Here is a 13,989-nt window from a genome sequence, read left to right as displayed (position 1 = left end):
TATAAAAGCTATCAACGGATACACACTCGAAAGTCAAGACAATTAAAAGAATATGCTGTTGTCCTAGCTCTATTTATTATTAAGATATTTGATCACTGCAAAAGTGAATTTTGTTATGAAATTTCATTCTTGCGTTTTTAAATAGCAGTGATTGTCGATTTGAAATTATTTCCACTGTATGCACGTATGTACTGCAAAACATACAAGAGTCTGTTTTCTGGAATTTTTATGTTGCGTTTGTGTGATACCATGGAAGGAGTAAGAAGACAAAGTAGGAAATAGATTTATCAAAAGACAAAATAGTAAGGAATCAACATGAATAGGGGGCATTTTGTAGCCAACGTCGCCTCCGCCTCATCAACACCTGACTCAGCTCTCATTGCAGGCAACACACCGTCAGCAAGAACTTGCTCCCCTCTCTCTCACACACACACACATTCTCTCTCTCTACAAAAGGCACAACGCGAGAAAAGGAGATAACATAGTAGTTGGTAGCAAATAAAGGGAGACTCGTTCTTTGGCCAATCAAAAGATAAAGGAAAAGAAAACGAAAGCCGAGAAGGAAACTTTACAAAGTCTTTGATTGATGCTGCTGTTCGGACAAGATGTCGTAACATCGCTCCATAGTCCTACATGCCTTTAGTGGGGTGTTACAGCAGCTATGCGTCTACATCCTCTATGCGGGATGATGGGGAAAGAACTGTTTTAAGGATTTTCAGGTAGAAAAAAAAAAAAAAAGGCAGAGACACAGGTTATCTCCGTTCTAGACCACAACGAAATTTACAGTAGGTCAACTTCATGCGATGTATCTGAATCATTCATATGGGAATGATGAAAAAAGGGAAACCGACCCTGTGGAGTTCAGGTGTTGACAAGAACACCGAGAATAGTCAAGGACAAGTTAAGAGAGAGAGAGAGAGAGAGAGAGAGAGGGGGGGGATGAGAAAGAAGAGAGAACCTGCGACGTAAGAGCAATATACAACGATATATCCCAAAACTTTGTCAACATAAATTTTTTGCTTCCTTTTCTATTTCTTTTCTTTCATTTTATATTGCAGTTTGTATTGTTTTGATTTTAGTCCATTCCATCCTTCCCTCGACCCATTGTGCTGAATTTCAGTGACAAACTATTCATGTGAATAAAAACTCCTTTTATATATTTCAATGTGTTATATCGTTTTTGTTTGAGTGGTTGAAGGTTGTGTAAGAAGTATTCACAAATCAAAAATACTGTCATTTAATATCATAACGTAGCGATGGGTTTCCTTTTTTTTTTTACGGGCAGTGTAGAGGGAATAATCCTATTAGAGAATTGACGATTCTGACCAGGGGACAATTACCCCCAAACTTAGCCTCTCCCAGACCGTAACAAATATGTATGTTTATTTATACAAACATTAGCTACATATACGCATACAAAGTATATTTAACAGAAATACCCCCCAGAATAATCTACAGTTGTACTTATTCCTATCTCATTAACATGTACTTAATAATGTTTGTAAAAATTTTTTTTCATGGCAGGTGCTCGTCTGAACTCCAATCCCTGGCCCCCCCCTCGCCAATCTTTCACGAAAAACACCCGTCTAGCTGAATCCACTGTGAAAAATTTCCCCCACTCTATATCTGTGCCTAAATCAAAACGCGGATTCCATGAACAAAGCTTCTTTCTTAGAACTGCACGCCTGTGGAACTCTGTTCCGTCTGCCTGCTTCCCTCCTGACTACAACTTGGATGTCTTCAAGTCTAATGTTAACAAATTCCTAATGAACCGCCCCCTTAAGTAAACACTCCATCAAATCTCCACACTAACGTAATGTACTTGCAATAACCCTTATCCCTGAGTGGCTTCCGGGCCTTGATAAGTGGTGATCACTGTAAAAAAAAAAAAAAAAAAAAAAGCATATTACAAATACACTGTAAATACACAAGTAAATTTAAAGTCAAAAAATGTTAGATAAGATTATCCCTCCTGAAAAGGAAAAAGTATGCCCTCCTTGGCAATGCTCTAAGTCAGTAAGCAATTAGTTCCTCATCCTTAAAAGATAAATAGGGCTCAATTTCATGACATTCGATTTTAATAACTATTAGCAGTCAATATCACCAATCCTCTTAAACAAGGCCCTAATACTCACTAAAAGAAAGACATATAATAAAGATAATAACGATGTAACAAATTTGGAAATCAAATTAATTCTCTTAGTTAGAAGATCCCTAATAAATTTTGACAAACATTAGACAAGAAAGAATAACCCTAACCACTTTGATATCATTATGGGCTCATCTGACTCTGGTTTAATGACCGATTTGGTAGGGCTATTTCTATTGAAAGAACTTAAATTTTAATTTAAACATATTCAGGGAGTCTTTATATAGACAATGCCCTACTTAATACAAGAGCAAGATCTAGGGAACATAAAACTATAAAAAAACTGCATAACTCTTTCAATGATTTTAGCCTTTTTTAGCTGTTGAACCCGACAAGAAAACCTAAAACTTTTTAGATATTTCTTTAAACCTTAATTCCGAATCATACAGTCCCTACCATAAACCTAACCTTATACTTTTCTATTCACCCTAATTCAATTTAAAAGTCATATAAAACTTACCAATTTTTTCCAAAAAATACATTTATTGGTTTTAATATTCAAGTTTAAGGAATTTTAACCAACACACAAACAGACAGATGAATGTCATTTATTTATATATAGATAAGAGCATTACACATTTGTTTATACAGGGTAAACAAACAAGAAAAAAAAAAAGGGAGAATCATTTTTTTCTTGTAGCATTAAAACCGAACACGATAAACAGGTTTATTGTTGTTATCCATAAAACAAGAGAAAATACAGCAAATGCTACGTGAATTTGTCCACTTTGATGGTCAGTCCAACTTCTGGACGTGTTTTACGGCCCTCATTCTTCGCAGCGGATTTTTCTTTGGTTAATTCAGATTCTTCATTCGAGGATTCTTCTGACGGGGAAGACCTAAAAAATAAGAAATACCGCTCAGTTTTGTTTCTTTAACTTAGTGAACGCAAACAGTACACCTTGAGCTTTTGTAAGCCGCTCGTTCACAATAGAATGGTTTGGACAAGAGCTTGATCTATGTGGTACTAAAATCTGCATATATCAAGCTCTTGGTACTAAGTAGATAGGTAGGTCGACTTGACCTTGACTGATCATAAATTTTTAAACAAAACTGATGAAAACCAGACACTAGAGTGTATAAAAAAAAATAAAAACGCCATATATATTCATCCTTGTAGTTTCATATTGTTTTATTATTTTCAGGTGTTGTTACCAATTGATGTCGCATAAACACAGGAATAGAAAAAAAAATATTACTTAACGAAAAGCAATGTACACATATTGTAGGACATTAATTTTTTCGGCACGCATTACAGAAAATATATTTAAAGATAAATATATTTATCATACGATGAGATCTGGTAAAAATTAATATAAAAATAGTGAATACCATGAATCCTTTCTGATTGCCATGTTGGTTGCATCTGCGATGTACAAGTGTTGGACAATATAGAAACACCTTATGAATTCTGCATCAATTAATATTTTAAACCTATAAGAACTGAAAAATTACCAAAATGTTGGTTTCATGTTTTCAGCAAGATATGAGTCCTTCTGGCATGGTCCCAGGAATGTCTACAGGGCTGTTGAGAGAAAAAAAAATGTGCTAGGATAAAACCTTTTCTGACCCCTGCCCTTTTCAACACCGGTTTTATCTAGATAATTTAGTTGCATTATATTTTTGGAATAATAAAGAATATGGTGCATTTAAGAATTGCACTTGATTAACAATCAAAAAAATCTCTATGATGTATGAACTTATCACATCAGATATCATATTCCAAAAATCATGTAAATTGATCAAGTTATTTTTTTTTTATTAAAAATTCACATTTTATGATTTTTAGCAATTAAAAAGTTTTATTTTGAATACAAACAAAATCTTTGTAGTCAAATTGAATTGCTTCCCTTCAATTTTAGCTAAAAATAAACATCATGGTTGTTCCCTGCCTCCTCATGGCTTCCTAATATAATTTGATGTTTTAAAAAAAATAAAAAATAAAAAAAAATACTTTATCAATTCACGTGATTTTTGGAATATGATATCCTCGTGTGATGAGTATGTACATTAAAGATTTTTATGTATTTTTTGTTTTATTTTAATCAAGTGCAATACTAAATAAGCACCATATTCTTTATTACTCAAAACATAAAATAGTGCAACTGAATTATTTAGATATGATCAGTGTTGGAAAGGGAGGGGGCAAAAATGGTCTTGCACTAACATTTTTTTTTCCCTCTCAAGACTTGTATCTTGCTGAAAAAAATGATACCAAAATGTTGGAAATTTTTCATGTTTTAATTCACAAGGTGTTTCCATTATTTTGTCCAATCCTTGTGTTTTTTTTTTGTGATTTGTAGAGATGTAACCTTCCATTCACTATACATTCTTAGATCACAAAAGAGAGTGAGTCATTGAATTAAGTTCCAAGGCAAGTTGATCATTAGTTCCAAACAAGTGCCAAAGAAAAAAAAAAAACATTCAATACTTATAATATATTGGGTTTGTTTTTTTTTTTTTTTTCTGTACGAAAGTTTGATACAATTGTATGAAACAATTAAAAAAAAAAAACCGACACTAAAACATTTTATTATTTTTTTACTAAGAATTTGGTTATGTCATGATTATTTGGAGAAGTAATTAATCTCCAAGAGAAAGCTTAGTGTTCTCTAACTTGGGCCCAAAACACAGAAGCATGCATACAAAATTTACTGGAGAAAATAAAACAAATTTCCTCATGAAACTCAATAAGGACCATCCAGCTAACTTACTACAAAATGCTAGTTTTATTTTAGTGTCTTAAATTCCCTCCCCCTTCTTTTGTGCTGATGAGATGAACATTCGAATACAATTATTATCAATAATTGTCGATTGTAAATAAAATGGATATCATTTCCGAAACGATCGTACACTCAAGCTGATTTTGTTTATTTTTCCTTGTTGAAACTAATTCATACTTTATAATCATATATATATATATATATATATATATATATATATACACACACACACACACACACATACATACATACACTAGCAGGGTGACCCAACGTTGCCCGGAACTGAATGATGATCAACGAATGCTTCACACTCATATTTTTATTTTCACCGAAATCTGAAATCACCCATTCAATCAAATCATTTGATCGTTTACTATAGTTAGGGGACGACTCATCACAGTGTACCGGGGGGGGGGGGGGGGGGGAAGCTTCACATGCCTCCTCGCAATTACTTAGTCCACAATACATTGTAGACTAAATTGCACTGTAAAGAACCTACTGTTGATTTTATAAAATTATTTTTATATATAATGGCTTGAATTAAAGTTTAAAATGCAAAAGTCAAGTATCATACTTCAATTGTGCTCTAAACGAACATGCCCATGTCATATCAAAGAACCTACTGTTGATTTTATATGTCAAGCTTTTCGGCTTGTGTGGTAATAAAATTTCTCAAATGGGCTTGTGATGTTACGCTGTGTAAGGTGTTAACTTTGGTCAAAATCGCCTGTTCTCTTTTTCATTGAATTATTTTGATTATCAATACTTATTGATGACATTCCGATACAAAACCTATCTAAGAACACTGCCAGGCACAGAGTACTTTTGTGAGAAATCTCATAAAAATCGGCCCAGCTGTTTTGGAGTCAATAGGGAACGAACTCAAATGCACATAAAGTTCCTGTAATATAATCGTAGAGATATACCAGAACAAAAGCATTAAAACATAAATATTGTGATTTTTTTTAAATCCGCACCTAATTGCAGTATATAGTAGAAACTGTAGATAATGTTTCAAACATGCATGGATGCATATTATGAATACGCTTTGATGAACGGATTAAAATAAGAAATAAAAAATTCAAATCAAACCGTAGAAACCGTAAGAAATTTAAGTTTATAGAAGGCAGAACAATGCAAAGATGTGACGGATAGACTGAAATTGATGCAACTTAAAATATAATGATGGAACCAACTATGCAGTTTCACTTTTATTGATCCAACTTTTTATATATATATATATATACACACACACACACACACACACACACACACGGCATAATCACGTTGACACACCGGTTCCCGCTGGATCACCGAAGTTAAGCAATGTTGAACCTGGTCAGTACTAAATGGGTGACCATTCGGGAAATACCAGGTGCTGTATGTGCTCTCTGCTTATCCCTGCATTGTTTCCGGTTGTCCTGGACTTCTCCTTGCCACTGGACCCAAATAGTGCTGATTTAGGAGTGGTGTGGTTGGTGATTGCACAACCCTTGCCTCACAATTACACGTGCTACTGCCCCTAAAGGGTATCCTTTGTCTTTCAAGACTAAGCAGAGGCATCGAGATATATATATATATATATATATATATATATATATATATATATGCTTTTTTGTTATTTTTTTATACAATATTTTACATATAGGATGTTCTTACATGCATCAGGCGGTCACATGGTGTGTCTGTGATGCTATATATCAGGACGTCTCCCTTTGTCAGGCACGTGTGTCGGCTTTCAAACATGCATGGCAGGTTTATATTGTAGATGGAGCAGGTTTGCAGAAATTGTAAATTAACTTATCTGTTTCGGATGCATGATTTATTAATATCAGACGTGTGTTTGTCCATTTATTTATTGCGGACCATTATTCTCATCTTTTAGTTGCTGTTTCACGACGTTGCGACCAATCATTCCTCTGGCCTTCGTCAGGTGGTTACCGCAACAGGATAGGAACTCAGAATCTCCCAACTGCATCCTCAGCAATCAATGTCTTTTGTAGTTGTCGCAATCTCACCATGTTTTCACCAGCTAAGCCTCTGGCTGGCTTTGCGTAGGATTGAAACCGCTATCTACAGACAATTCTCACCTGGAACTGTGGAGATTCAATGTCTCTATTCACTGCGCCACAGTTGGCCAAAAATGTAGTAAGAATTGTCTGAAGAAAGCGGTTTCAATCCTACCCAAAGCCGGCCAGAGGCTTAGTTGGCCAAAACATGGTGAGACGACAACTATGGAAGACAGTAATTGCTGAGGATGCAGTTGGGAGATTCAGAGTAACCACCTGATGAAGGCCAAAAGAATAGTTGGCCGAAACGTCACGAAACAACAACTAAAAGATGAGGATAATGGTCCGCAATAAATAAATGGACAAACACACGTCTGATATTAATAAATCATGCATCCGAAACAGATAAGTTAATTTACAATTTCTGCAAACCTGTTCCATCTACAACATAACCTACCATGCATGTTTGAAAGATGATAATAGTCCGCAATGAATAAATAACACTTATCTCAATAAGCATTCCAATTAAATAATATACAGACGTATGTTGTCACTCAATATTATTTAGTTTTTTTATATTAATATTTTAGCTTTAATTATTTATCTTTGTCTTATTAACGTAGAGAAATGTTTTTTTTAGAAAATTGACAAAAGGCTGCCACTTACGGTTTAATCTTGGTTTCTGCCGGCTTCAAGAGTTCCTTCTTTTTCTGATCATCCTCTTCGGTGGAAAAATCATTTGCATCATTGAATTCTTCAAGAATATTCTATAAAAAAAAAAAAAAAAAAAAAGTTAAAGCAACAGGCATCTTAGTTTTAGTTGTCCATTTTTTTTTCAAAATGTTTTTCTCTTCTAAGGCATTATTTTCATTGCAATAGGCACAAGACTTTTCCAAGGGTTTTGAAAGCTTTTTTTCTGCAGAGAAAATTCAAGTTTTCAAAACGAAATTTGAGATGTGCTGACGGTTATATCCCACAGGATTAGTGAATCTCTTGACAAAGGCTTTCTTTCTAGGGAAATTGCTCTTGACATATCAAAGGCCTTCGACAAGGTATGGCATAAGGGTCTACTTCACAAGATTTCCAGCTACGGTATAACTGGAAATGTTTTCTCAATCATTAAATCATTTCTCTCCGATAGGCTCATAAGAGTAGTGGTAGATGGACAAAAATCGGAGGCCTGCAATATAAATGCTGGAGTCCCTCAGGGGTCAATCCTGGGCCCAACTCTCTTCCTGATCTACATCAATGACCTCCCTAAACACATACTTAAATCATTCGTTGAATCTATGCTGATGACACGACAATCTATGGCAACACATCAAAGGCTGTAAATGACAAAGTTCTCTCGGATTCTCTCTCCTCTGATCTCGAGCGCGTGGTTCAGTGGGGGAAGATGTGGCTTGTTACCTTTAATGCATCCAAAACCAAACTCCTATCCTTACATCATCAACGCTCTGATCCCCAGCTGGCATCAATTGTGATGGATGGCTCTCGTCTGGGTAAGGCCCCGTGTTTTGACAAGTTTCTGGGTTTGACCTTTACTCCTGATCTGAAATGGAACACTTACATCAAGTCTGTTGCCAAGGTCGCTGGAAAGATGATGGGATCCTTCTACCGCTCCAGAAGATATCTCACTACTGATGCAATTCTCTATCTATATAAAAGCCAAGTACGTCCAAGGATGGAATACTGTTGCCATATCTGGCCAGGAGCTGCCAAAAACAGCCTATCATGCCTTGACAGAGTACAAAATAGACTTTGTGGTTTAGTGGGGGATGCCCTTTTCTCTACCCTGCAACCTCTCTCCCACAGAAGAGACGTTGCGAGCCTATCCTTGTTTTATCGTTATTTTCATCGCAGGTGCTCGTCTGAACTCCAATCTCTGGTCCCCCCTCGCCAATCTTTCACGAAAAACACCCGTCTAGCTGAATCCACTGTGAAAAATTTCCCCCACTCTATATCTGTGCCTAAATCAAAACGCGGATTCCATGAACAAAGCTTCTTTCTTAGGACTGCACGCCTGTGGAACTCTGTTCCGTCTGCCTGCTTCCCTCCGGACTACAACTTGGATGTCTTCAAGTCCAATGTTAACAAATTCCTAATGAACTGCCCCCTTAAGTAAACACTTCATCAAATCTCCACACTAACGTAATGTACTTGCAATAACCCTTATCCCTGAGTGGCTTCCGGGCCTTGATAAGTGGTGATCACTGTGTAAAAAAGATAAAAACAATGATATAATCGCCTCTTTATGACCTGAATTATAATGCAGATGATTAAAAAATATTTATTGCTAATTTTACTTAGTTTAAAGGATAATTATACTATGATTTTAAGATTTCTTCACTATATCGATCGTTCATTATGAAGTTAAACTACCACTGAAAATTTTTGCATTTCATAAAATTACCTTGATTATTATCCATAGTGCTTGAAAAAAGCGCGTTTATGACAACAAATGAAATCCTCCATTCTCCAAGACAGATTGCGGCATACTGAATGTAAGCAATGGACAATTGTAATTTGAAGGTATCTGGCATCTACCCAGATACTGAACTATAATACATACAAGGGACGTTTGAATCAATTTCCATTTTATTTATGCCGTTATATTCATTTATTTACAACTGAACGAATTTGTTCAACCAGGTCATAAAGGGTTAACCAAACAACTTAATTGATAACAGGAAAAGTCATTTTTATTTACATACGAAACAATATGTCAGTTTACATTTCTGACCCACTTATATTTGACCATGTAAGCATGATTAAATATTTGAATATTTAAATATTAAATATATTTGACCATGTAAGCATGATTAAATATTTTCCCTATTGTAGATTTGTCTAGGCCGTGTTCATTTTATAAATTTTGAATTTCCGATATTGTGAATACCAAAGTTATGTCCCTTTATCACAAAACTACCTGATGTTATTATATGGAAAACATTGGGTAGTTTTGTGATAAAGGGAGGTAACTCTTGTATCCACAATAATAAGATGCAATTTCAGAACAATGTATTTTAATTTTATATTCAATATTAAAATATTTTATTTATAATTGTGATCTCCAGCAACCAATGAACTATGACCACTAATAAAAGGCTAGAACCAGTCAAAAATGAAAATATTTCCGGAGAGGAGGAAGAAGAGGAGAGTGTAGGAGTTGAATGTTTGGAGAGCTGGCAGTTGGGTCAACATGTAATATTGTCTGGGAACCAACATGTTGTAGCCTCAGTCGCAAAGGAGACCAAGAATAGACAAGAACTTGAACTTGCTTTTTCTTTGTAACGACGACATTTATTTCTTCATTATTACGGCGAGGACGTCATGTAATTGTACTCACAAATGTTATCCACGCCTTTAACGTGATCTTGAACGTTCTCATCTCTAATGCGATCTTTTTAAAATCTTTATTGTTCCCTACCAGTGACATCATTTTGCATGCATTTGCATCTGTGCTATGTTCAAAGAGGTATGTTTGTTTGTTACAAACATACCTCTGAACAGATTAGGCCCATAAGGGCTCTTGTTTTGGTCTGGTCGAGTAAAAATCTGCTAGTCTGCCATTTCATCATGTTCACCCCAAACAAGGTACAGTGTCACTTGGGCGTAAGGGGTTTCCATTTGGGACCATATCTACAGGTGTAACGTCGCAGTTTTTGAATTTTTTCTTTTTTTTTTTTTACAATTACTCTCTACTCGAAATCAAATGTTTTTAATTCTGAAATATTAAGATTTACATTTTCTGTTTTTGCACATATAGATATAAGTGAACATGTCTGTGGGTGCGGAACAATCTCAACCAAAATAGTGTCAATTTTTGGTCTACAGATTTGAAACTTAGGTACTTCTACAGTTTAATCAAGACATTAAAAAATGAAAATAGCGAAAAAGGTTATATTGTACATATCCGAAAAAAAAATTTCACTTAATTTGATCGAGTAGTTTTTTTTGTTTTCTTTACAGCGGAAAAACATGTTTTTATGAGAGCACGTTGAAGGCAGACATCTGGGATTTAAAAAAATTTTTGTTTGGATTTTAGAAACGGCACATGGAGATAACTCAATTTAAAGTGCTCACACTTCCTCCCCATCTTTAATACTAGCTTTTTTTCCTAAAAATCAAACCTTTTGCTCAGTATCAAATTGTTTTTTCATTGTAAAACAAAAACTACTTGATGAAATTTTTTTCGGATAACTTTATACTATATAATGGATACGTACAATTCAAACTTTTTTTGATATTTTCATTTTTTAATATCTTGATTAAACTGTACAAATACCGAAACAGGATATATAGAGAATTTGGATCTGTGGAATAACTTCGCTTTCATTTTTGACCAGTAAAAATAGGTGCTAAGGGGTTAAAATTGAAAAATTGGAACTTGGTAGGCGTAAGTCAATTAAATATGTATCTTCTACACGTGTGCAAATATACATTTAACAACAATATTTTTTTAAGTTTTGACATGCACACAAACTTAGCTCAGATAGTTATGAATAATGCTAGAGAGTCATATGTTTTGGTTTCAATTCCAGCTGATGGCAGTCAAGACATTTTTATTTTCAACTTTTGAAATCATTTCTATATATTGCGTACAATATAATAATCAATAGAGAATTTGGCCCTATAATAATAAATACAAACTCTGCATGAATTGAAAAAAATATATATATTTAAGTATATTTTATGACCAGGCAACATCGGGCAGCCTGCTAATATTTAATAAAAGAAAATATTTTCAATTTTCAATGAAAATTTGTCGGCTCACATTTTTGTTTGTTAATATTGTTTGATTGTTTCTGAACATTTGTTTTCTAATTTTTGTTTTTGTAAATAAAAAAAGTTTGACAATCATTGTTTTTTTTTTGTTTTTTTTGATAAGATATTTCATGAGTGAATGACGGATCTCTGATCCGATGGATTTGCAATGTGAAAAAGGATTTGCTGAAAAGTACGACATTTGCACAGCAGAGAGGTTATCCTATTATGCTGGTATAACACTTGTAGTGTTCATTGTTTGGATACATCATTGCTGAAGCATTGGATGTTTTAAAGCGCAGAAATGTTGGTTGGTCAAGAACTTGGATACAAGTATTTAGACAATACATCACTAAGTGGGATTTGGAGATAACTGACCTAATGAACTGTGTGAATTGGAAAGTGAGCTGGCATAATATCAGAAAACGTCTGACCCCACCCCCCTTCTCCCAAAATTGAGTGAAAAGGAGAGAGAGAGGCAGTGAGGGAGAGAAAGTGAAAGGAAGAGAGGGAGTGAAAGAGAGAGAGGGAGTAAAATGAACCGTGTGAATTGGAAAGTGAACTGACATAATATCAGAAAACATCTTTCCTCTCCCCCCGAACTTAATTTCTGAGCCATCCATCGAAATAAAGTTCCCCTCTGGGCCAATAACCTTTTGAATTAAAAGCAATGTTTACGATGGGTAGCTATTCTGTACAAGGTTCACTTGTAGTGGAAAGTATCCGCATACCAGGTTGTCCTGACAAACGTTTATACAGAACTAGCCTGCGTTTGCAAGTACGCGTTGAGCAAAAAAAAAAAAAAAAAAAAAAAAAAAGAAAAAAAAAAATGGTAGCAGGCAGGCTTGAACCCTGAAAGAGAACATGGAAGAAAAAAAAAAAAAAAACCTGATGTCTTTGTTGTTGCGTCCATCGCCAAACCAGAAGTGACGTAGGTTTAAATTAAGGCTAGTCAAATCGAAAAAAGAGGATGACTTTCAGAAATATCGGTGAAAAAAGCGACCCCCCCCTCCCTGTAGAAAAGTGCCCAGTTGAGGGTGAAGGAATTAATGTTTTGGGCCAATTTTTTCGATATTTGTTGTCTAAAGGGTCAAGCTTCAAAATGATACTGATCTCGTGAAAATCCGTCGCCCCTGTCAAAAGTTTCAGACAGACATACAAACATACATACATACATTTAAACAAACAGGTGAGATTTATATAAACACTTGTGGAAAGTATCCAGTAGGCATTCATGTTTCTTTATCTCCACAAAATTTGAATAAATAAATTTAGTGTAAACTTTACCTTGACACCAATGACATCCCCGTCAGCAATATAGAAGGGAGCAAATTGAATATTGGAAGCTTTTTGTTGATTTTTCCGTTTCGAACGAACAGTCTGTGTTTTCTGAAAGAAAAATAAGCAAGAATAAAACAAATAAACAGTTAAATCATAGCATTAATATTCATCGTTACTTGTTCTGTAAAGGGTGATAAAAAAACTAATTCATACAGATAATTTTGGGATGAGACACAGTGAATTGGTGAAAGAAGGTAAAAGAAGCAACCTTAGTAGAAGTCTTAATGGTTCTGGATTAAACAGAGCCGAGAGGGAAAAGATAACGAAATACCAATGTCTTATGTGTGACATGAAAAGAAATTGGAATCTTAGGAAGATCTGCATCATTTCAGTAATCATAGGAGCAACTGGACTTATGAAAAAAAATTTAAAAAGCAATCAGGCAAATATACTTTGTGAACCAAGCGCAAGACAGGTACAAATAATTGCACTTAAAGAGATGTTTAGAATATTATAATAATGTTCGAAAACAAAGATTCCTCTGTACATTCATTTTATATATAAAATTATATATAAACGGCAATATGTCTTTTTGCATGTGAGTTCATTCTCTATGAACTCCGAAATGGCTGAGGTGATGTAAAAAATTTCACATAATTGTACTTTGTGTCTTGGAGTGTTCTTAAGTTTTATATAAAAACATCTCCAATAAGTATCAAAAAATCAATAATTGAAAATATCGGTTTCTGCTTCTGTGGTTCCAGTTTACAAGAATTCTGGCGAAAGAACTGACCCATTAAATCTCTGCCAAAATATTTGAGTAAATAATCAAGCTCTAGTCCATAACCTTCTGACCGACCCACAATATGGATTTAGGCAAGTCCATTCTACAGCAGATATCATAACTAATCTCTGAATGTATATATTATACACTGGATAAAGCAGGGGAGGGTTGGGCAGTAGCCCTAGATATATCTAAGGCTTTTGACAGAGTAGGGCACAATGGTCTTAGGAAAATCAGATCATACGGTATCACTGGATGAATACTTAACATAATTAA

The 13,989-nt window shown here is 34.7% G+C and overlaps 1 protein-coding gene and 1 pseudogene across 1 annotated transcript in view; one reads left to right on the top strand and one right to left on the bottom strand.

The window, feature by feature from the left end:
* Positions 1-2,681: 2,681 nt before the first annotated feature.
* Positions 2,682-13,989, bottom strand: part of LOC145263824 (ubiquitin carboxyl-terminal hydrolase 40-like) — a 150,193-nt gene continuing 138,885 nt past the window's right edge. Inside the window, exons 30-32 of the mRNA XM_080120889.1 lie at positions 12,936-13,037; positions 7,548-7,648; positions 2,682-2,988 (exon numbers count right to left, since the gene is read on the bottom strand). Coding sequence (XP_079977015.1) covers positions 2,859-2,988; positions 7,548-7,648; positions 12,936-13,037 — 333 coding nt within the window. The 3' untranslated portion in view covers positions 2,682-2,858. The remainder of the gene's footprint in view (positions 2,989-7,547; positions 7,649-12,935; positions 13,038-13,989) is intronic.
* Positions 6,142-6,259, top strand: LOC145263965 (5S ribosomal RNA; annotated as a pseudogene).

The sequence above is a fragment of the Euprymna scolopes genome, chromosome 39, assembly GCF_053919585.1.
Source record: "Euprymna scolopes isolate OS-2025 chromosome 39, ASM5391958v1, whole genome shotgun sequence".
Classification (NCBI taxonomy): Eukaryota; Metazoa; Mollusca; class Cephalopoda; order Sepiida; family Sepiolidae; genus Euprymna; species Euprymna scolopes.
The sequence above is the reverse complement of the archived record's forward strand: the minus strand, read 5'-3'. Positions and strand labels throughout refer to the sequence as shown.